Source organism: Tachysurus vachellii, chromosome 13, assembly GCF_030014155.1.
Source record: "Tachysurus vachellii isolate PV-2020 chromosome 13, HZAU_Pvac_v1, whole genome shotgun sequence".
NCBI lineage: Eukaryota > Metazoa > Chordata > Actinopteri > Siluriformes > Bagridae > Tachysurus > Tachysurus vachellii.
Genome location: NC_083472.1, coordinates 11,959,324 through 11,984,844, shown reverse-complemented (window position 1 = coordinate 11,984,844; position 25,521 = coordinate 11,959,324). Strand labels below are relative to the sequence as shown.

General features: G+C 37.4%; 2 protein-coding genes across 3 annotated transcripts in view; one reads left to right on the top strand and one right to left on the bottom strand.

The window, feature by feature from the left end:
• mrpl11 (mitochondrial ribosomal protein L11) overlaps window positions 1-24,816 on the bottom strand; it is a 42,000-nt gene extending 17,184 nt beyond the window's left edge. The window contains exons 1-2 of the mRNA XM_060885909.1: window positions 24,689-24,816; window positions 7,876-8,029 (exon numbers count right to left, since the gene is read on the bottom strand). Of these exons, the coding sequence (XP_060741892.1) occupies window positions 7,876-7,998 (123 nt within the window). The 5' untranslated portion in view covers window positions 7,999-8,029; window positions 24,689-24,816. The remainder of the gene's footprint in view (window positions 1-7,875; window positions 8,030-24,688) is intronic.
• tmem265 (transmembrane protein 265) lies at window positions 206-4,642 on the top strand. Of its 2 annotated transcripts, XR_009649419.1 has the most exons (3): window positions 206-420; window positions 3,106-4,223; window positions 4,451-4,642. XR_009649419.1 is itself a non-coding variant. In XM_060885908.1 (2 exons), exon 2 carries the CDS (start codon window positions 3,108-3,110, stop codon window positions 4,131-4,133), a length of 1,026 nt encoding a protein of 341 aa, XP_060741891.1. In that variant the 5' UTR covers window positions 206-420; window positions 3,106-3,107; the 3' UTR covers window positions 4,134-4,402. The 2 variants fall into 2 exon arrangements, 1 of the variants encoding a protein (XP_060741891.1); XM_060885908.1 differs by lacking the exon at window positions 4,451-4,642 and having other exon boundaries at window positions 3,106-4,402.
• Window positions 24,817-25,521: the final 705 nt, after the last annotated feature.

Here is a 25,521-nt window from a genome sequence, read left to right as displayed (position 1 = left end):
GACATATAGAGCCCTATACATAGCACCGAAAGCGCGCGTGAAGCTGATGAGACCGCGCGCGACAAGCTGAAACCGAGTCGACAGGCGCTCGCGAGAGGTTTGGGGGGAAAAACGGTCTCATGGAAAACGTCCGCGGGCTGTGAAGGGGAAGGGGGTGGGATGTGGAGTGGGGTGTGTGGGGGGAAAGATAGTAAAAGAGAAAATATTCAGATTTTCCACAAACCTGACCGGAATAGCAGGCGACTTGAGGTTTGACAATGTAGCTATTGAGCTCTTTCGCATCGTCTAAATGGCTTCTTTGGATTTACCGGTATGTGGTAAGATTGGGGCGCAGCGACCGAGACGTTTTACTCAAACATCTGAACTATTCCAGACGAATTCGACTGAAAACACAACAACATCTGATTCCGTCGACTTAAGGTAAATAAAAATCTACTGATATACAGACACTGAGACGGCTTAGTTTGGTAAATATTCTGCTTCCTCTCAATAATGCAACAAACTTCAGCTCATGGGACTGAACCCCTGCTTTATTATAAACACAAACTTTACAATTAAAGTTTACAATGAAAATTATGAACCTGTTAATAACAGTTAAGCACACTCAGAGAAGAGCTACATAAAAGCATGTTTAAGCCTTATTTAAATCTGACCTGTAATAAACCCAAGGACAAATAAAAACAAAACACAACACCTGCGCACCCAAATTATTGATGATCTCTGTGGTGGACAGGTCAACGCTATGACACTGATATTATATAAGCAGTAAGGGAAGTCTAATTACATTTGTAACGCTTAAGAGTTCACTGTTATTAAGTGTTATGAGTACATAGCTGGCGAATATGACTTGACCAAATAAACACTGAATAACACCGTCGCTGAATTGGATACCTGTCCAGTAACTGTGGAAGCACCTCTGTTTCTCAGTAGTAAGCAGTCCATCAGAGACAAGTCGTTTGTACTGAAGGGAAGGCCAACAGGGAATCTGTGCCTGAATAATGCATGTAAGCTCACACTTGCGGACACACAATCACCTGTATGCTTTCCACGCCATTACTCATACTCGCGGTAAAGCAGAGCACATTGTCTATTGACACTCTGGAAGCCGTGTCACTATTGATGTGCCTGGAGGATTTTCAACCAAATGTCTATATTTATATCATAGTGAATTACATGGTGAAAGTTGTGTCTGGGAAAGAAGAAAAAAAATTCTATCCCATCAGACAAGACATACCAGGCTCTGAAACCAGGTTTTGATAACACAGAGATTATCAGACATACTATTTTCTACGCTAATCCTCAAGAAAGGCTTTTTGAAACCTGCATTTCATTTCAGAACATCTACTTTTAATCAGACATCAGCAATGCAGACACTCTTTTCATCACACAGAAGACGACTGGTAATCCTAGGTCATTTACTAAACATTTCCTCCATCTGGTCCATTTTTATGTATTAATGCATTTAATTTCCACAGTTCCCCAGGACTGAATAAATTTATCTATTCCTGTGGATTGATCTTCCATGTTTTTACCCTCAGCAGTCTCCTGTGCCTTTTGTCTCTCATTCCTTATCCTGTCACTAACCATCTCACTCATTCCCTGAGACCTGTTTATGAACTATCACCATCATGCACTAACATTTTATAGGTCTGTAAAACGCTAAGGGAATGAATCATTGTCTCTCTCTCCTTCCCTCAACAATAGGACTCTCACTGTTTAATTCTTGGTTCTCTCAGTTGTTTTAAGAAAACAAATATTTGTATAAATAAATATAATAATATACCTATATAAATCTATAATGTAATAAACATAACTGTGTACATACCCAGTCTTTCCCCCAAGCTGATTATTCAAAAATAAAACATGTAACTGCATGTAATATAGTAATCTAGTGCAAGTCTTCTCATTAGGACAGGTTTAATTAATCTCAGCTATGGATCATGTATTCACAACGATGCCATTACCATATTTCTTAAATGCTAATGATTTTTATATTAGGATGCCTTTGATCATTGCAGCTCCTAACACCCAAAGCTGCCTGGTGGACTTCACAAAGACAACTAGCTATAGAGTGCAATTGGCTGAGGATGCACAGATTCGATTTGTCTGTAAAGATTGCAATCATTTCCCCACACAAATCATTAAGAAGAGTTACAGTGTCGTTGGAAGAAATATTGCTTTAAATAAGAATATTATATATATATATATATATATATATATATATATATATATATATATAAAAACAAGCATGTGATAACACCTTGTCTTATAGTGTGGTGTGTGTTAGGACTGTATGTCTCTGCAACACAGTGCAAATGCTATTGTTTCAAAAATTGATCCGGCAAATAAAAGCCATTTTAATAGAGCTATCCTTTATAAAATATTGGCAGTCCAGCCACACAGAAAACAAGCTTTATCAGCATACCGGACCTCAAATTTTAGCACAATTAATTAACAATAAATAAGGCAGCAACACAGTAACTATTGTACAACCTATGCAGAAATTTTGAGGACGTACAAAGACAAAAAGTAAAAAGGACAAATCCGTATTTGAATGACCTTGTGATAAATGCGCACAAATACTGCGATGAAGAAGGTTGTACACATGAATAAGTAACCATCCAATGGTCCATCGTAGATCTTAGGGAATAAAATGCCATTTGTGTGTATTAAAAGATCACATGTATTTTCACTTTATTCCTTTTTTATGGATAACAGATAAAACTGCTTTGCTCTTTTTCAAATACAGATGAAATAATAAACATAGCCACAGGGACAATGAGTTATGAGTAATGAGTATTGCCTGTTACTGCAGTTTACTGAATTACTGAAATTAATACTGAAACACTCACTTTGCCCAGATACTCAACACATACGTGTTATAGCTTATCTGATCTATCTTGCAACCAGGATAAGTGAAAAATTTCAAAGTAGAAACAAGTCCAACATGCAAATATTCTCTTTCCTCAGCATATTCTAATTTTCTGCTTATTAATATGCCAAGCCATACTGAAAAGTATAAACCCTATAACCTCTGAGTGAATCCCCTGATACTTGACACAACATTGCATTCTAACAGTGCCCTTTTTTCTCCTTCTGTTCCAGGCATGTTACCTTCACCCCAGGTGTGTTTGTCCACCTTGGTGACTGTGAGCACAATGGCTGTGCTTGACCTCTATCTCCTAGAACAGAGCATGCTGGGGCGCGGGAGTCGGGCTTGGCCAGCTGCATGGGCATGCACAGCTGTGGGGTTGGGTGACCTGGGCTTCCTTCTGGCACTTCGCTTTGTGTCAGCTGGTGTTGCGTCAGAAGCTCGCTCGCCACGGCGTGCTTTTGCCAGCGCTCTCTGGTTCTTGTTCCTGTCTTTACTGGAACTCAAGCTTTTCTTCGTGTGCCAGAACTACAGGCATGAACGGCGGCCAGCAGACCCATTGGCACGCAAGACCCTCACTCTTCTGCTCTCAGTGGGGCTGCCCTCGCTCTTTCTAGTACTGACAGGAGCTGAGCATGTAACACCAGCACACAGGAAGCAGGAGGTTCGTGCCAGGCTCCTTTGGGTGGCCTTAGACCTGCTGGATGTGCTGGACCTGCAGGCTGGCCTGTGGGAAGAGGCTCAGAGTGGTGCAGTGGTCCCATTATGGGTTGATGGGGTCATCTTCTTCTATTGCTATGTGCTGCTGCTTCTCTTGCCTTGTGTCTCACTCACCGAGCTGGCACTACCAGGGCTGAGAAGAGCACGCAGGGAAGCTGTGTACCCGTGGCTCAGTCTGTTTGCCATCAATGTGATGACACTGGGGCTCAGGGCTGTGGGTGTACTCTGGTATAGGGACCCAAGGATATCCACAGTGTTTGTGGGGAAGAATGTGCTGGCACTGGCTCTCAAGCTTAGATCAGCATGGGACATGCACAGAAACAGTAACAGTGGGGGACAAGGAGAAGGAGGTGAGGGTGGAGGGAGAAACCAGAGCTTGGGGATGGATGCAGAGCAAATGGAGCAAGGACAGAGCAGTGGCACAATTCCATCCACTCGGGACCACGCACTCCTACGCACTCATGGCCAAAGCCAAAGCCACACAAGGCCGGATCATGCTGATAGCTCCTTGGGGTCTGCCTATATTTCGCAGGAGCTCTAGGTGGACTGATCAGCCACTGTGGATAAGCAACAATGACAGACTTTTTGGTCACCAGTCATCCTTTTGGTCTGGATTTTGGCCAAAAACCAAGTAATAACTAATTCTGAGCACACATTCTCTAATAGACAGTTGCATTCTGTTTAATCCTGTTTAATTCACTATCACTATCAAGTCATTTCTGCTATCCAGTGCCTATTCAATCTTGAAAAAAAAAAAAATCAATTAGAATTATTTAGAATGCTTTCCACATTTTCACACAAAAGAAAAACAGCAACATTAATATAAAATTTTATTTTGTGTGCGTTTTTTTTATGCAGATGGTATTTGCTTGTTCCCAGCATTGATTTCTACCAGGTTAGTATGTTTAAAAAAAAAAAAAAAAGAAATCGTATCATCATCTATTCAATGGGTGAATTTTTTATGCTGGTTAAGGTACACTCTTTTCATTTTTAATATTGCAGTGCTTTATCAGGACAGTTTGCTTCCCATCATACACATTCTACCCTGTTAGACCAAATTACATAGAATCAGTTATATATTTTAGCGTTTTAAACTGTGAGAGACTAATGTTAATAATATCATAGCCAATCAAATCTTCATGATTTCACCCTGTTGAATCACAAATGTTCAATTTGAATCACCAATGTTTTTAAAATGTTTAGTAATATAAATATTATGCATTTTCATACACTTTTATACTTTTTCACATTTCTGTTGAGCAAACATACAGTATGTCGAGCTTATAAACATTGGTAAAAATTGTATTTTAAATCTGTTATTATTAAGCAGTCTTTTTTAATTTACTGATTATGTATTAGACAAATCAAATCAAAGTGCATGAAACTGAAACATCATTCACTGCTTAGTAATAAAAAATAGACCCATAAAACAAACATGGCTCTGATAGAACAATGGGCACTTAACACAGTGAAAAGTACTTGATCTATTCACATCACTATTTTTATTTACGTTATTACATTTCCAGAAGCTTGTCCACATGATTCCAAGAGGATAGGAGTCAATGAATTAAAAACAGTTTTGTTATGAATTAAACCCTCGAGATATCGTATATTGAGATACAAGTGTGCTTAGTAAGGATTTAAAAGAGAAAAAAAATATTGGATATTCAGAAGTCAATCATAAATATAGAGTAATTCATTATAAATACATTAGGAAAGAAACACTATGGAATTTGAGACTGATACTAAATACATAAATATGGGTCTATTTTTAAATTCATTGCATTGTCAGATTAAAGTCAACTAAATAGTCATTTTACCCCATTTACAAAAAGTGTCTTAATCAGAGACACTGCATATCTGGACTGAATTTTAAATAGATGATGTTATGAACTAAAGTAAGCTGTAAATGTAGATGAGTGATCGGTCATCTTATGCTTTAAACCTCTCCCATGTTCCCCTTACAGAAAGACATAAATGAACAAAACCCCTGCCATTTTAACTTTTTTTTTTTTATTATAATTTTAATGTAATGAAATCACCTAAATCGGTAACACATGCACATGTGCATACAGGATGTGTTGGATAAAGTGCTGCTTTATAAGCTGCAAGGTAACAGGGGTGGAAGCCATATTGTTAAGTTTGACCAAATTTCCAGTGATTAATATGATAATTAGCTTAACTGTGATTATTCATGCAGAAATACATTGGCTATATACAACATTCCTGTTAGATGTTCAAATCAGTGCTTGCCATTGCTCCTGAACTATGGACATACAATAAATGTTTCATGCACATGTCACGAGCTTCAAAACACAATACATAAAATGAATGACAAGAAAATAAAAGATAAACTTCATAAATGCAGCAAATTAACCAACTGCCTTCTTATGAGCGTCAATTAAACCTAAGCTTATTGATTCTTTTCACCACATATATTTTTTAACTCTACAATTTGCAGCGTGAAGCATGGCTCTGAAACATTAGTACTCCACTATATAATAAATGTTTGTTAGACACCAAATTTCCCATTAGTCTGGACACAGCCTCTGAGAAATCTGATCAACTCTATGACCTCATATTTTACAAGAACTACAGCCACTCCAGTATACTGTCTGAGGGATGTGCATTGACATTCTTGTTCATTTTTATAGACAGATGTGTCATTTTTTGTTTGGGTAAATCAAATTTCCCTGTTGTGAAAACACTGCCAGAGTATCCACATCATCATCATCATCATCATCATCATTATTATTGTCATCCATAATAGATTGTTTAAATGCATGTGAAATGGCATGAAACAAATATATGGGGAGAAAATGACAGAAAATGCTGATTCACTTCAAATCCCCGTTTAACACAGCTATTATCATAATTATCAGTATAAAAAGTGGAGTGATTGCTTGTGTAATTATGGCATGAGTCTCATGCATGTCTGACTGAAATGCCAAGAACAAGAAACCTTAGCAGGTGGTGACAGCAGGTCATGGCCTGGAGGACTGACATATTTCATTCAAGCTTCTCTTATTGACCTAATTCATTCAAAAAGGACTTGTTTGTCAATTAGCTACGTGTTCACATGCAGCTTTATATATACGTGTAAGCTATGGCTAATATTTGCAGGACGGATTAAAATAACACAAAAATGGCTGAAAATGTTGAGGGAATGGGGTTATTCATTACGATGTATGAACAGCACTGCTTTAAGCGTGCCACTTGAAAGGAGATAGATTTCAGATGGATAAACAAAGGGGGATTAACAGAACTGCAGTCTTCAGTCTGCAGTCTCAAGTGTTTATCTTTGCCTTATTCTCCATGGCAAATACCTTTTCTAGAGCATTACTCTGGTGAGCCAGGTTTAAATGAGTCCAAAAAAAAATCCGGCAACAAAGTACCCATTTCCTCCATTTAAGCATTCAAAGCATTGTGCACATTTTTGCTGACATTCTGTGTATTGCTGCCAAGCTAGGTCACAGTTTGTGAAACACCAGTAGTGGCTACTTATCCCTTGCTTTCTTTTACCTTTTGTTTCCATCCTCCATTCGGTCATAGCAATTTTACACCGGATCATAATTTATTCACCTTAGCTGGATGTGTCAGTTCCATCTTCCTTGCTTGTTTCTCTTTCTTTTATTTCTCTCATTTGTTTAAGTTTGCTCCCAGGCCGACATGCAGCCTACCTCGATATGTTTACTCTGTCAGGGTTGGTTAGACAGAAAAGAGGAACACCGAAAAAGCGAGAGAGGGAGATTAAAGGGCCAGTGCCTAAAGCTAAAAGGATGATGTGGACAATTTATTTACATTTTGCTACAACCACAAATATACACACCCAGTGTGCATGCATACACACACATATGCGCAAAAAAAGAATAAAAAATAGTGCCACAGCATCAAAGAATGGGCTCAAACAATGATGCTGACCATGTTTTGACACAGTTTAAAACACATGGCATTGCCTCGCTTGACTGATACTCAATTCATCTAATTTCCAAGGCTGAACAGATTCCCATATGCTGGCAAGCACACTCTGGAGGGCAGGCAAAAGTGCCTTTATAGAGAGGCAAGAAGGGCTCGGTTATTGTCATTAAGACAGACAGCAGCTTAATGGCATCATTAGAGTTTCAATTACACTCTTACTTAACTAGGTGTTTTATGTGTAAACAGCTATAAGGCAGTGTCAGTATACTGCTATATGATGCATCAGTCTTTTAGATAGACAGCAGAAAAAAAAAATGGAGGTGGAGAGGGAAAAAAGGAAATGTACAAAAAAAAATTCTGCCTACCTGTCCCAGGATGGGGCCCAGTGGAGGCCCTGGAGCTGCCTGTCCTGATCGAACAATAGCTCTGATCACACCTCCTACTTCCACCTTCTTCACTGCTTTTGCTGCCTTGGATATTTTGGACATCTTCTGTGTGTTTGCCTGGACCTTGGCCTCCCTGTTCACAAAAGTAATTGCAGAGTTCTAATTTAAGGCATTAAAAATTCAGTGCGCTTCAATCAATACATGACCGAAGGCAAAACAATGTGCACACCATCTCTTGCACACCATCAGGCATGCTAGCTGTGGAGTATAAGACAACATTCACACAGCAGTGGCCCAAATCAGACTTTTTTTTTTTAAACAAATTTGTCATAGATTTGTTACTTGCATGACCGTGTGGGGAAAAAATAAAACAACCAACCAACCAAACCAAAAAAAAACCCTGACTAACATTTTCAATTCCAAATACCAATTTCAATATGCTGTCCTGAAACCTAACGGACATCCTATATGTGATGGAATTCATGCAACTTTTACATCAATCCTACTTAACATTATAATAATTTCATGCTCCTTGGAAAGAATGAGAGGATAACAACAAAGAAGGATTTCTTTAGAAGGATAGTGATGTAACAGCCCTCATAAACATTAGGGGTGATTAGGCAAAATTACAAGGCACATAATCACAACTACTCAGTGTTTGAACTGATCTCAAAAGAAATGGCTGAATAAGGCCATATAAGGATGCTGCTGTAGCATCAAAGGAATGATAGTTATATAAAAGTTTAAAAGCAATATTTAAAAGAAATCGATGAGAGTGTGTGTGTGCCCTGCGATGGGTTGGCACTCTGTCCAGGGTGTATCCTGCCTTGATGCCCGATGACGCCTGAGATAGGCACAGGCTCCCCGTGACCCGAGGTAGTTCCGATAAGCGGTAGAAGATGAATGAATGAATGAATGAATGAATAAAAGAAATCAGGTATGTGAACCAAAGAAGTGTCTGTGGCTGAAAAATATGCCCTTTTACAGAGACCATGAACGCATCATGGAACACATTGTTCCTTTGTGCAAACAGATTAACCTAGTCAGCTATAGGTCACATTAAAACATTAAAGCAAACAGCCTAATTAAATGATTTTTCATTTAAAAAATATTAATTCAGAATTGGTGTGTGAACGTAGCCTAAGTCGCATCTTGATCCAATGTGGAAAAATATGTTTGCAAAGTAAAGAGCAGTGAATGGAAATGGGGATAGAAAGACAACAGAAAACCCGGATGTGTGGGGGCTCTTATATAGCACACACAGGAGCGAATACACAAACACACACACACACACAAATCCATTATAAGCAAGCTCAGGCCCTATATGGCACAGTACTGCGCTCTACACAAGAGTGCTAGAGCGTGGCTGGAGTAATGCCTGAGGATTCATTCAAGACTGAATTCAATTGACAGATTCGATCAGTTACTTGAGTGATGCAATGGCTTCAACTTTTGTTCAAGCAGAGGTTATTTTAAACACACACACACACACACACACACACACACTTTAAGCTCCTTACACACAGATGAATGGGCTACTCATTTGTGAAATCAGTATGAAAGAATGGCTTTGCAAATAGGCTAACGGGATACAAAACCCACGGGGTGTCTTAAGTGCTGTTTAATCAGTCACGGTATAGTCACATTAATGCAATGCACAGCGGTTATTAGAATCCATGAGACACTACACGCAGTAAAAGGAAGACGCACTTTGTAGAAACAGGCACAATGGACCTGCTTTAAAGCTTTACTGCAGCAGATCACAGATCAAGCACACAAAAGGGACAAAGGAAAGGAAACCCTTTGAAGAGCATTGAGGCAGCATGAGAAGCTTGACCAGGACCTGCACCTTTAATACGTGTACTGTATAAGACAGAACAGTGTTCCCTGAAAAATAAAAAACCCACACTTGATTTTCATTAAAATGCTAGACACGCCAAGCCCTTTATTTCCATCCCTCTTTACGCCGCTGCTCTAACGCATTTACACTCTTTAAGAAGCGTGTTGTAGGTTGGATCAATTTATTAGCCAGTCAGAGAGTGATCGCTTGGCAACCTTCCACTCCTGTGCAATCTCTATGTAGTATCCCGAATGTGAAGAGTCCTGACAGCAAGTCGGCTGCCTTAGCAAAGCAATTTACTGAAAAAGTGCTATTTGATCTGATTCCAGGTTTATCTTTCCAGGACAGACGGATGCCTTTGTTTTGTTTTGTTTGACATGGAGCTGTTTCCATGCTTGCTTGTTGCTTCACAACAATCTCTGGTCTTACAATAATTTCAGCCCGAACAATAAATAATAAAATGATTGTTTTTCTTCACCTCAACAGCACATGCAGAAGAGTGATACTCTGTTTAAATGGCAGTTCAACAATTTCAGGACGTCATTGTTTATAAAAGCTTACGCTCTTTATAAACCAAAAAGGTTCCTGAAATACATTTTGAATGCTAAGCCCCTACCAAATGGCTTCTTAGCTCTGATTTGATTCTTTAGCTAACTGAACACAGAGACCAGAGAATAAGAGATTATTCTTCTGATAAAGAAGCCTTTAAACTTAAATTGTGAATGTAATTTTTTAATGTAAGAAAACGAATCAATACAAAATTAAGATGTGTTTTTAAAGATTTCATTACTGGGTATTTTAAATGTATATTAGTCCTGCCAGTATTTATCATACATAGGGGATACTTTGGCAGTGTGCACAGGTATACTGACAAAACAAGTACATTTCATTCCATTTAAAAATACATTAATTTATGAATACATACTGAGAAATCACTGTGCCTCGTTTCTAATTTGGTTGTGCCAGAAGTGCAGGGAGAGACAGAGCAAAGAAGAGGAGAGGCAGAGTGGCAGTAATAAACTAATGAGTGAAAACAGCAGATGGAGATGATAAAAAATTCCCCTTTCTGGTTAATGTTCAGACATTAATTATCTTTTGTGTTTGATTGCTAGCTAATAACTTGTAATTGTAAAGCAGCCAACAAGCTCTGGGAGGAACAATACACACGCCGGTCGTGATTCAATGCAATGTACTGCATTCACGTTTCAATTCGATTCTCTCAATAATCTAAGCACAATTTTAATGAGACTGCAAAGGCTTCTTTTTTTATTTCTGAATCATCTACAAAGCAAAACAATGTGCATTTTTGTCTGTATAAAATTAAATACTTGAAAGATGGCTACAGAGAATTCTAAACAAAAGTTACTACAGGTCCACCCTAAGAATTAATACACACACACATATATGTGTGTGTGTGTGTGTGTGTGTGTGTGTGTGTGTGTGTAAAAGAAAGAGAGATGATAGTACAGAGTGAGAGAGGGAAAGGGAGAGCGAGAGCGATGCGAGTGCTCCACTATTTGCACATCATGCAATATTCCAAAACATTAACAAAAACTGGGGCACGGTGGCTTAGTGGTTAGCACGTTCACCTCACATCTCCAGGGTTGGGGGTTCGATTCCCGCCCCCACCTTGTGTGTGTGGAGTTTGAATGTTCTCCCCGTGCCTCGGTGGTTTCCTCCGGGTACTCCGGTTTCCTCCCCCGGTCCAAAGACATGCATGGTAGGTTGATTGGCATCTCTGGAAAATTGTCCGTAGTGTGTGATTGCGTGAGTGAATGAGTGCGTGTGTGTGCCCTGCGATGGGTTGGCACTCCGTCCAGGGTGTATCCTGCCTTGATGCCCAATGACGCCTGAGATAGGCACAGGCTCCCCGTGACCCGAGGTAGTTCGGATAAGCGGTAGAAGATGAATGAATGAATGAATTAACAAAAACTTTCTATATTAAAGTTTTAGTGATTTCACTAAGATGATAAATTAATATTTGGAAGATGAATTGTGATGGGTTCATTTTTTTTATCTCCTCTATATTTTGAAGCCTAGAGCTTCTGAGTGCAATATGTATTGAAGGGAACCGCTGACATTTAAGTAACATATGTTGGTATACATCTGATCATACTGATACGGCATTATTTTGTCACCCGTTATTGAAGAGCTGTGAAGGTTAAATGTATGCCAATAGGCAACCTAATCAACTGTTTAAATTCTCGGACAAAGATAAAGAAGTTTAGATAATAAAGCAAAGACCCAAATCACACCAGTGCGAGCAACAACGGCAGCCATTGGTATTTGATTTATAGCCCAGAGACCAAATATTACAAAAGACACACACGACTCTTCGTGGTGTTTTATGCAGCATTTGCATATATAGATTTACAACCTGACATTTTGAAAGCCAGCCAGTTCATCAGATTTCTCCCTCTATTGATATATTTATTTTCAGTTTGAAACAAATTGAACTTGCACACATGGGAAAGCAGCTTTGTTTAGACCTAAGAATAACCAATTTGTAAGACCTGCTGAGCAAGACATTTACCCCGCCACATCCCATTTTTATTCTGAAGAAAATAAATAAATAAATAAATAAATAAAAATAAAAAATAGCCTGGCTTTCTAACAATAAGTAGTATTAGGAATGTGTATGCTACTAAAATTGGCTCCTCATGCATTACAAAAAGCATTCATGTGGTAAATTACTAAGTGAGAAGTTATATTAATGATGAAAGTTAAAAAAATAACCAAATGGTGCACAGAATTTACTGCAATCACAATCTGGCTAGTTGTTTCTCATACTTTTACAGTTTTAAGAATGCAGTAACTGCATGGGTGAAAATTATGGTATATACAGGGGTAAAATACATCCTTTCTCTTGACAACACTGAATTTTCAGTCCTTACACACACACACACACACACACACACACTAAAATGACAAATGAAAGTGACACAGCTGAACAGTTGCACTGGAGAGGCAACAGCAATGCAACCCCTAAAAAGTGAACAGTATTACAGATGGTGGCCACAGACAATTGCTCTCTCCTTATCTTTCCTGACTGATTTGTCTCTAGTTTTCTGTTTTGTTAATACAATTTATTCAAATCCCATTTGACCCTGAAAATATAACACAACGCATAAATGTTTCAAGTTATGCTGTATATAAAAGAACTATAGTTATTTGCATTTATTAAATTATAGGACAAAAAGAAAACGATTGCCATTTTATTGCTGTTTGTGGCAAAGGAAAACACCAAACTCTTATCAATACTTGAAAAACAAACATACACTGGCATATGTAGGGTTACTTTAAACAGAAAAATAGATTTAAAAAAAATGCATGTATAAATAAAATAAAAATCCACCCACTTTATAATAAAACAATGTAGCAGAAGGAGTGTTAAAAAGAGCAAACGTAAAAATTAGCCAGTTTATGTTTAATTATAACTGAAGTTCCATTCAGAATTCCCTTATCCTCTTTTTTCTTTCTAAAACACACACAGCAATCAACTGTCAAGAATCAATATAAAACAACAGCATCAGTTCCGGTTACAATATATATTTGCAAAATAATAGTGTATTAAATGTGAGCCACAAAACCAGCAACAGTAGGTAAGTTTGTAGACTTAATTCACTTCTTGAAAGTGTTTGCTCTGAAATTGGTCCAGCTTTGTACTTTCCAGCAAATGCTGTGTTTGTTCTGTAAATGTCTTTCTATATTTTTGTTGTTTGCTAATTTCTCTACACATAAACCAGCATTGTCAGCAGCGAAGGCAAATGAATCTGTCCATGAAGCATTAAACCTTCTATTTTGTTTGGAGATTTCTTTTTTTTTCAAAATTATTATGAGATCCATATTTTGGTGGACAAAATATGAAACACTTTTAATTTTAATATAACAAGATCACTTTTCTCTGGAAAAATAAGTTACTCCATTGAAAATAAAATAAAAAATATATAATTTATTAAATCCCATATTTTTTCCAAACTACAGGGAGGCACTGCAGAGGGATGAAGGAGCCTTATGAGGCTCTAGAGCTGCAGGATCCCAACCCCTGATCTATTGGGACCTGTGATGTGTGACAAATGGGGAATGTTATGCTGCCTGCAACACCATCCAGAATGACCAGAGTCGCAGTGTGTCAGTTATGGTCTAGGTCCTAACTGGTCTGTGCAACCCTCTAAGGATATTCCTCCTAGACTCTAGGAGGAATATCCTTAGAGAGTTGCACAGACCTCCATGTGCTAGGCAATGCTTCCCATACTGCTGTATGAATAAAGTCATCAGAGCCATTGTCAGACCCTTTACAATGGAGAACCTCTGGGATGTTATTTATCAGATCTGATGTAGCACAACAGACTGTCCAGGAGCACATGGATACTCTGATCCAGGTCTTGAAGGAGATCCCCCACCATCTCATCAGGAAAATGCCTAGATGTAGGCAGGAGTGCATACAGGCACGTGGGAGCCATACAAACTACTGACTTCAGTTCCATTTATCACTGTCCCCTCATCTTATCACTGTCCCCTCATATATATATACACATACATATACATATATACATATACACACACATATATGTGTGTGTGTGTCTATAGACAGAGAGACAGACAGATATTATATATTCTGTATACTGTAATAGATAAATAATAAATTAATTAATAAGTACATTCACTTCAATTTTTATAAAATTGAGTCAAAATAATGTGCAGCAATGCACTGTCAATGTTGACACAATAGAGATTTCATGCCAAGCAGAGATAAAAACATCAGTTTATTCAAAATCCCTGTGTTTATCCAAGAGTATTTCTTCAAAGAAACAGATAAGTGTGCTTTATGCTTTCCTGTTCTGCATTTTTAACCCCAAAAACTCTACCCAGCTTTGAACCTCTCTTTAAGGTATCATCACAGCAAACCCATAAAAACAGGTCTGAATTGTAAAACATTCATTCGATCAAATCAAACCAACAATTTAAACAAGAAAAAAAAATTGACCAGTCTGGAAAGCAGTTCATGGTAGAATTAAGTTTAATTAAATATTCCACACTTTGTTGTGAAACCTTGATTGGTGTTCTGAATCAAATAAATCATGCCCATGATTGCTGTTCTGGATCAAATAAATCACACCCCTGCCACTGCTTAGGCATAGAAACAGCTGTGGCAGACAGATTTGCATTTTTTTCTTTTTAGTGATGAGCTTCAGGGAATGTGCCAACCTTTTAACACTGCAGTAGTTCCTGTATAACTTCCCTGGAGGAAGACCAACCAGGAATGATTACTCAATTATCTTTTTAACATTTATCTTAGGAAAGGTGGAACAAGGGCTTTTACCTGCATGTGGCCTTTACTTCATGGCTAGCTGTGATATGTGCACCGCGAATGATCCTGTGATGCCCAGAATTGTCACCACCTATTAAAGGCTAATGAAACTAAACTTCACACTGCTACATACTGCAGTCTAGCGTTTATACGCCACAGAGTTCACTGAAGCATCCCCATTCAAAGAGCACAGCAGTATATTAGTATTCTGTCCCCTGTTCCAGAAGTTGCATATTGATAGAGGAAGGGCTGTGGGAGGGTCAGGAATGAGCCCCAGAGAAGAAGAACTCCTCTCAGGTGAAGTTTGTGAGAACTTTTTAAAAAGAAAAATCACTGCTTCATCAATTTTCCATTCCCAAACCCCAAAGCACCAATTTTCCATTCCCAGCTACACCCAAACACAGTATATTAGCTCTAAAATTAAAAGATTCTACACACTGAGCCACCAGACCACAGCATCCACTGCTTGCTCTTGGAGGTCACGTAATATTGATTTTACCAATTAACAAACCATTTCATGTTCTGATTGTGGAACATTCTAGAACTACGCTGTTAAATAGCATTTTACTGAAGCACTGTTAAATACTCGATTCTGTTTGGTCAGAAGGTGCTGATTAATTTTCTAACAGCGAGGCAAAGTATAAGTTTATATTAATGTGCGTGTCCTAATACTTTATCATTACTATAGCAACAGCATACACTGGGACTTGTACGGGAGGCGCGACACAGACAGCTCAACGTGTGTAATTGCTTATACTCTGCAATCTTCTGTGAGGAGACATTTATTTTCCATTTATTTAAGGACTAGCAGTCAGAGATACAGCTGAGAGACCTGAATTCAGACCAACTTTGTGGTTTCTTGGTCAACGTGACAAGCTGCATTTTACTTGTGTTATGACCTTCAAGAGAAGCTGGTGAGGATACTTCTGTTTACAGCAGCTATAAAGTCAGTCAGAACAGGAAGGAACTTATAATGTGTAGTGGACAGTCCACAACATTAATAATAAATGTAGAAAATGTTAATTAATTAATAAAACATTTTTACCACTGGCAAATGGAATAGTAAAAAACACTGGGACAAAAGCAACAAATCAGCATTACACCACATATGTTTTATTCCTAACTTAAAGGTTATATGATGTTACGACCCAGTTAGTGCTGTGGGTGTGTGTTCTCTGTCCTTTCTCTTTTAGGTTCAGGTTGATGTGATTGGTGCGAGGTTTGTCTGTATCTGAGGCTTGTAGCTAGTGGCTGATCTAACCGCAGTGCTTCCACTTAGACATTTAGACATCTCTTTCACTTTTGCTTATTACTTAGTTTGACCTTGTTGGTACAAAACCTCAAGTTTATTTGCATTCGTTACTGACTCACATCTCTGACAACTGACATTATGTTTCTGTTACTTCAGGCCATCCTTAAAAATATTTTGGTTTGCAGTAACAGTAAAAAAAAAAAAAAAAAAGGGTCGGTAGGTAGGTCTATATATTTTTTTTTTCAAGTTTCAATGTAAAAAAAAAAAAGTACAATTTTGGTGATGGTGATTACGTAGGTATGAATTTAAACAAATTAGCATATCGTGACGTCACTGACTGGGTGTTCAACACGTGCCTTCAGTCAAACACACCATTCACATTTCTGTTGTAAAAAGAGAAACATTGTGCAGAAGTATTATTTGCTGTTATGCGTGTGTGTCTGAAGCTGCAGTTGCTGTGTGACGCGTTCCAAAAAAAAAAAAAAAAACCTGGAAGCGCTGGGAGAGAAAGCCGTTAAAATCAATTTCCTATTTTCGTTTTCGAAACTTGTGTTGGTTGGTCCAATCGATTCGTGCAATAGATTAGACATTCGAATTTGTATTAGTTGTTTGAAGAGTAAAAAAAAAATTGGTCGGTCCTAAATTGACAGGGTCGGTCGGGTTACGGCAAACAAGAATATTTTTAAGGATGGCCTCAGTTCTTCATTTACCCAGCTGTATCACTTCCCTTTTGTTGCATCTTATATCCAGGTCTAACATATGAGGGCGAAATGGGTGAAAATCACCATCTGGTTTATATAGCTGGAATGTAGACATTTTCATCTTAAGATAATATCAAAGGTATTGCATGATGATGGGTATAATCCGTTTCAGAATTTCAGTTTGCTCCTATGGGAATGTAAAGCTCCTTGAATTCAGATTTTTCTATTCTCTGCTGCTATATGCATGCTCCATTAATAAAATGGGCCAAATGTCAGGAATCTTTATAGAAATAATGGTCTGTAGATAAAAAGCAACCAGGTCATACAAGCCCCAATACAGAACCTTTTAGACATACTCTTTCACTGTAATCCCTAAACAAGGCTTGACTCACTGGTCACTGGTTCACCTGCAGATATAGTTCCTGCTGTCATAAATGATTTTCCTTTTTCATATCCTCACTGACTGAGGCAGACATATTGAACGTTTAAGTGAAGTGTTCACAGATGCAACAACTGAGTCTCCTAAGAGTATTGAAGCACAAATATTGTTGTTAACGGGTAGAGACTCTCCCCTTTAAGATGATCTTAACTTTCCACAGCTTTTTAGAAACTCAGCCCTCAGTTCTTAGGGAAAAAAAAAACAAAAAACTGTGTTGCACAGAAGCAATACGTCAGTGTCAACTCACATGAACCACTAATTAACCAATTACATAAAAGACTAAGCTTGTTAGTTAATATGCCAAATATCACAAAATGTTTCACTTTTTTAGTAATTAAATATCAATAACTAATGAAATAACAAATGGCACATGCTGGTATATTCATAGCTGAAGCCAAATTGTATCTCCTAACAATATTGATGAAATACTAATCTATATTTTTAATTAGACTTATACCATTCTGGTCTGTATACTCCAACACATGCTCAATCTAAGTTTTTCTTTCTTGCTTTTTCCCCCCAAAAGAATATTGACTATGCTATTGTAAACAAGATTTTATAGGTGCTTGGTCCCTTCTCCCATATGGTTTGCTGAAAATTTCTACACCGTTCTGGCGTTGCTGAAGCACTGACATATAAATCAGTAGTGCAGTACGCAATTTGATAAGACGTATTTGATAAAGTCACAAAGGAATTTTTTATTGTGTGTGTCAACCACATTAGTGAATATATTAAATTAAGACCTTTCAGCCCACTGGACATGATGTGACACTGGAGGATGTGGTAGCTTAGTGGTTAAGGTGTTGGACTACAGATCGGAAGGCTGTGAGCTTGAACCCCAGGTCCACCAAGCTGAAACTGCTGGGCCCCTGAGCAAGGCCCTTACGCCTTAATGACTCAGTTGTATAAAATGAGATAAAATGCATGTTGTTCTGGATAAGGACGTCTGCCAAATACCGTTAAAAAAATAAAATAAAAAAAATGTAGCTGCACTCATAATTTGCAGTGCTGACCATCTTTGAGGTTGATGTTACCAAGATAGCTGGGTAGACATTGTGGAGAATGAAAGCTTGTGCATTATAAACATATTAGAGGTTTTACATGATATTGCACTGCCACAATATCTAGTGATGTTTATTACAGATTATATCATATTACCAGTCAAGCCATCCGTTATTCACATTGTGTAGGAGCTTTGCACAAACATTATCACTCAAACATTAGCCCCAATGAAAGAAAAGACAAATCTGAAATGTTTTGATCTCTGCAATATTAGTAAACTAATATGTGGAATGTGCAGCCTCTTATACCTCTTATATTGTCTCTTGTCTCACTAAGAGGAGTTCACTTGGGACTCCTTACATTGTCAGGGTAAATTTTAATAATATAACTTCATATAACTGGGATTAAAGATTCATTCCATAAAAATATTTATATTCATAGCATATAAATAGTGTCCCAGTCCAAGCTGAAGAGAAGCAGTCTCATTGCAAGGTGCTGCCACCACCATGCTTCACGGTGTTTACTGTGTTCACTAAAATAACTGTCTTTTGGAATATAATAAATATAATATTATAATAAGATATTTTTGTCTCGGAAAAAAGTCCTACTTCATGAACTTTGCTGTAGGTCTCTTGGCAGCCTCACCCATAAATTTTGGAGGGATTTGTTAGGTATTATAAACAGTTGATAATTATTCGATGTTAATAAGAATCACTTTGTTGGGGACCCATTTATGACAATTATGTATGAACAAAAGTTTATTTATGCAATTTCTGCAAAGGATGTTGTTTCATTTCTCTATGTATTAGATCAGGTATATCCAATATAGCTGAAATGACAAAATCCTATCGCTTCTGGTTGCTATTTCACAGTGAAGTTTGAAAAAGATCTGACATGATTGATCCATTCATTGGCTACACTGCTTATCCTGTTGGATCACAGGAAATCTAAAGCCTATACCAGGAGACTTGGGGCACAAGGCAGGGTACACCCTGGACAAGATGGCGTCTATCACAGGCCATCATCGTGCACAAATACTCACATACCCCAGACAATTTTGAAATGCCACTCAGTCTACAATGCATGTCTTTGGACTGGGGGAGAAAACCATAGAACCTGAAGGAGACCCCTGAGGCCCAGGGAGAAGAAGAAAACACACAAAAGGCAGACGCAAGAACTGAACCCCAACCCTGGAGGTGTGAGGCAATCATGCAAACCGCTAAGCCACCAACAGAGTTTATCTTGGTTCATTTTTTACACTCAAGAACCTGCAACTTTTACCGATTTTCTATCCATTGTATATATTGTGTATATGGATTGCTGTGTTATTAGAAATATATCTAAAAAAACCCACAAAAAAGCAGATTTTGACCCAACACAATTAAAACAGTCCTATAAGTAAGTGTCAAATATTGTTAATTGTGATAGTCATAATAAAGGGAGTAAATACAAGGGTTTTTTTCCTTCTTTGTTTATGGCTCTCCAGTTTTATCTGCTCTACTGCTTATCAATGAGCAACATCAACAGAAAATTGTCGCCATGTGGACATTAGACACCTGATCTTTAAAAGGATTATGATAGAACTGTTAAAAACTCTGTATTGAAAATTATGTTCATTTTACTCTGCACTACTTCACAATCACTGAAAAATCCCAACATCCAGCTACATTTTTCACATTTGCTGCATTTTCCAACTCCCTTGTTGACCTTAATCCTGAAATGGGACCAAATGCTACCAGTTCTGGAAAATGAAACAGTTTATCACAATATTTTGAAATGGAAATCGACATCGCAGAGACTTATTTGAGAATAAATCTGTGCTCTCTGTGTATTCTGATGTGTGTAATTTGAGATCTCATCTGTGTATTTTGTTCTCTGGCTTGTCGTTTAGTTAACAAGTATAAGTTAGCCAGCTGGCTCTCTACAATCAGCTCTATATAAAGCCAGATGTCTTTCAAACAGCATAGTATAATGAAGTATGACATCTAAAACAATGTATAATTTGTGTGTCGTAAAACTCCTGCCAAATCTGGCTTGACAGCTCGGACTGTGAATTACTAGGACTGCAAAGAAAACTCACAGTAACTCAGGAACACCATTAATTCCCACTTTATACGAAGATTAATGTTTTTAATTATCCTACACACATATCCTTCACATACCCTGCACATTTAATGCTACAATGAGTCTGTGTTTACTATTATTTAAATTCATAACTCATGCTGCATACTTGTAACTCTTTTTCTTTTTAAATTAGTATTTTTTAAATACCATTTGCTCTGCCTCCTTTTCACAGTTTGTTGTTTTGTTTGCAACTAATTGTAAAATTATCTCTCAGAATGTGTTACTTCATACATTTGTTTATAATGCAATTATAGTGTTTTTGGCACAGCTGTGTGGTCAATATTCGTGTTGACCATTTTAAACTTTAAATTTAATTCTCATCTAATGCAATAAACCGTATTGGGCACATGTTTATTTTAAATGAGCTAACACAAAAAATTTAATTTTAAACTATTGTAATAAAAAACCTAATAAAACAGACTTAGTATATAGCTACATGTGAAGCTGGGTCCGTTCACAAAGAGAATCCTATTTATTATTAAAGTATCTTGCGCCCTCACGTGGTATAAAAATATCATTACACGCTAAGATTACAGGTCATTTTTATGAAAGCAATAGAAATTCTCTCTTTTTTAATGTATCCAAATACTAACAGACTGATTATAAAAAATGTCTCTCTCTCATATTTTATATATATATATATATATATATATATATATATATATATATATATATATATATATATATATATATATATATATATATATATATATACATACTACTACTAATACTATAAAAACAGTCATGTGACATCCTGTGTTATTTTTTTAAAAATAGTAAAACGTGGGCATTTTATCTTCATTTTAACAATATTGGAAGATTCAAGCAATATAACTAAACAAGTAAAACCAAAGAAAAGTCTTTAAATGATCTATAAAATGTAATTTAAAAATAATCAAATTTCTTGTGAGGAAAAAGTAAGGACACCTGCACATTTATTTGTATTTAAAATGTATAAATTACATTACACCTAGAGGTGTATGGCATCAAGTGCGAGTTATTAGAAGATTTCGGAGGAGGTTTAGCTTATTTAAACCTCATATTTAAACTGGTAGATGGCTACAAGAAACGTCTCATTTAGGTTATTCCAGCCAAAGAGGGTAACACTAGCTACTAGGGCACAGGGTGTCCTAACGTTTTACCCAGTTGAAATACCCATTTTGTTTTTGTTTGTTTTCTTTTGTTTAATAACAATTAGGTGTCCTAATTTTTTCACATGACGTGTGTCACTTGAAAGTTTGTGAACCCTTTAGAAATTCCTATATTTCTGCGTAAATATGACCCAAAACTCCATCAGATTTTCACACAAGTGCTAAAAGTAAACAAAGTAAACACAATCAATTACATATCTGTGACTTGCAAAAGTATGTGAACTTTTGTTTTCAGTATCTGTTGTTAGTTCTTGTGCAACAATAACTGTAAGTAAAGTTCCCGGTAACTTTGGATCAGTGCTGCACAACAGCTTAGAGGTATTTTATTCCATTCCTCAGTAGAAGAGCTTCAACACTCAGATTTTAGTGGATTTTAGTCCTCACATGAACTGCTTGCTTCAGGCCCTTCCACAATTTTTCTTTTGGATTAAAGTCAGGACATCGACTTGGCAATTCTAAAACATTATCATTGTTCCTCTTGGGGGCTTGTGATCCTTGTCTTGGTGTATGACCCATTTTCTCTTGAGATTCAGCTCATGGACAGATGTCCTGCCATTTTTTTTTTAGAATTCACTGGTATCATTCTGAATTCATTGTTCTATCAATGATGGCAAGCTGTCCTCTCCCAGATGCAGCACCTATATTACCACCGCCATGTTTCACAGATGGTATAAGTTTCTTATGCTGGAATTTTGTATTTTCCTTCCTTAAAAAAATAAGACTTCTCATTTTAAACCAAAAAGTTTTATTTTGGTCTCATTCCTGCACAATCTTTTCCCCCAAAAGTCCTCCACATGAACTTCATGGGCAGCAATGTTCTTTTTTGGAGAATTGTGGCTTTCTTCTTGCAATCCAAGGTTGTTCAGTGTTCACCTGATGGCAGACTCATGAGCATAACTTAACAATAACTTAACATTAGCCAAAGTAAAAGAGGCCTTTAGTTGCTTAGAAGTTAACCTGTATTCCTTTCTGACCCAAAAGACTATTACATGTCTTGCTTTTGGACTGACCTTTGTTGGTTGACCACTTCTGGGAATGTACCAATGGTCTTAAATTTCCTCTACTTGTACAAAATCTATATGACTGAGTCCAAACCGTTAAGAGAGGATTTTGTAACCTTTTCCATCCTGATGAGCAAAAATAACTTAAAATAGGACACTCATAGAGACCTGAGTCATCTCATTGACTGAAATCAGATGGACTCTAATTTGACCTCGAAATCAAGTACTAATTCTAGAGTTTCACATAATTCTATGCCTCTCACAGATATATAACTTTTTCCTGAATAAAAAAAAATTACAAAAGTATAATATTTTTGTCGGGGGGCACGGTGGCTTAGTGGTTCGCACGTTCGCCTCACACCTCCAGGGTCGGGGTTCGATTCCTGCCTCCACCTTGTGTGTGTGGAGTTTGCATGTTCTCACTAATGGGTTTCCTCCAGGTACTCCGGTTTCCTCCCCCGGTCCAAAGACATGCATGGTAGGTTGATTGGCATCTCTGGAAAATTGTCCCTTGTGTGTGATTGCGTAAATGAATGAGTTGGCACTCCGTCCAGGGTGTATCCTGCCTTGATGCCCAATGACGCCTGAGATAGGCACAGGCTCCCCGTGACCCGAGGTAGTTCGGATAAGAGGTAGAAGATGAATGAATGAATGAATGAATATTTTTGTCTGATCTGTTTGCTTGGGTTCAGTTTGTCTGCTTTTGGAACTTGTGTGAAAATCTGATGTTTTGGGTATTTATGTAGGAATATAGACATTTCTATAGGGTTCACAAACTTTTAAGCAACACTGTATGATTGTGTGTATGTGTGCACATATATATATAGCTCTACAGCAATAAATGCTCCAGAAATATCACATTTAAGTTAAGATGCAAACCATGCAATCAAATAATAGGCCAATAAGATTGGATTTTATTGGTAGGCCAGGGCCATCTTTAAAAGATAAAAATCATGCATTTTCTTTATTCTGGATAGATTACACAGACTCAAAAGATAATAGAATCTTACTTGATTAAAACAGACACCTTATGACTCTTCTCAAACTTGTCCTGCATTACAATTTAAACACTGATCATCACTAATTTTTCTGATGTATAAACAGCACCATTGCATTGGCTTCAATAGAAAAGAGGCTATCAATATCATTCTATGCCGAAGGGTTTGTAGGAACTGTTTTAGGAACCGGTATATATACAATGCACATGCACTAAACATAAACAAATAAACTTAATTTGTAAGACTGATTTAAGTAGCTTTTTTTCTTTACACGTTTCCTACAATGTTGGATTAAGTGAAGTTAGACTTAGATGATGCTTGGCCTTGAAGGTAGCATTACAATTACAACACATGTGCATACAGTATATGACCAGGTGTCCCCAAACATTTGGCCTTGCTCTTCAGTCTTTCAATGTAACAATGCATTAAAAAAAAAAAAAGTAAGAAGCACTTAGCTTTATGGAGGACAATTTAGTTATATTACCAAGCAAGCAACATCTTACACGATTTTAGTTGTAAGGTATTTTTTGCATGATTGTGCAAGTGGGTCAAATAGATTTAAAGAGAAAACAGCAATTTAACAAAAAAATATACAAACACAAAAACATAAACATAAACATAAACAAAACAAAAAAACAGAAAAACTCTCACTGCTAAAACCTTCTATACGTGTATACATTGTGTTCATTGTGTGTATATATGCATGTGTAAACATACACATAGACGTTATAGAATATACTCAGTTTACCAGCAAAGAATACACATGCATAGAAATACTGAAGAGAGAAAAAACAGCTCCACCATACAATTACAAATGAATGTGTTATAGAGCATAACAGCACACACATGACATCTGTTGTCACATATGTATAACCAAGTCATTCATGAAAGACAGAAGAAAGTCAAAATAAAGACAAAAAACAATGAAACAAGCTGCGCATTTTAGGGGAATGGTGAAATAATATGTACTCACCTATCAGGGTGAAAACTGTTTTCACACAAACCAGGCAAGACCTTCACGTTAACACAGAAGCATGTATGCTGCCATATTGCAGTCGCAAAACTACAACAAGCCTTGAGAGACTGCCTCCTAACGATCAGGAAGAAGAACTACACGTGCCCTAGGTGACGTACTCTATAGTGCACTGAAAGGTTGTTTGTTTCTCAATTTTAAAGATATTGAAAAGTATTGCAGACACCAGACCATCACACATGTAGTTTGTGGAAACCGGCAGTTTCTATAGGATGCCTTTATATACTACAGACATACAATTTCCCTAGACTGAGTTGAGCCCAAACTTGTTCCAGTATGACAGTGCCTATGTTCACAAAGTAAGGCCAGTGAAGACTAACTGGAACACTGACTGTACCCCGTTCTTCCTCTCCTTCTCTTCCATGCTCCAAAATATCCTGGAAAGCTTTTCCACTACCAGCTCCAACAACATCATCAAGTTTGCTGACGACACTGTTGTGGTGGGCCTCATCTTCAACAACCAAGTGACGGCCTACCTACAGGAGATTAAGAGCCTGGTGTCAGACAAACAATCTCCTTCTCAATGCCAGCAATAAAAGGAGTTCATTGTGGACTTCATCATGAAGCAGAAGAGGAAATACAAACTGCTAATGATAAACGCGACCCCAGTAGAAAGAGTGAACAGTTTCTGGCACGTTAGTGTTCAGATCTTGCAGGATCTGTCATGGTCCTGTCACATTAACACTCTGGTAAAGAAGGCTTGGAATTGTCTCTTCCACCTCAGATGCTTGAGGGACTATAAACTACACCTAAAGTGCTAAAAACTTTCTACA

Bases quoted from the DNA above. Each gene is read 5' to 3' on its own strand.
- tmem265 (XM_060885908.1), top strand. From the start codon at position 3,108: ATGTTACCTTCACCCCAGGTGTGTTTGTCCACCTTGGTGACTGTGAGC.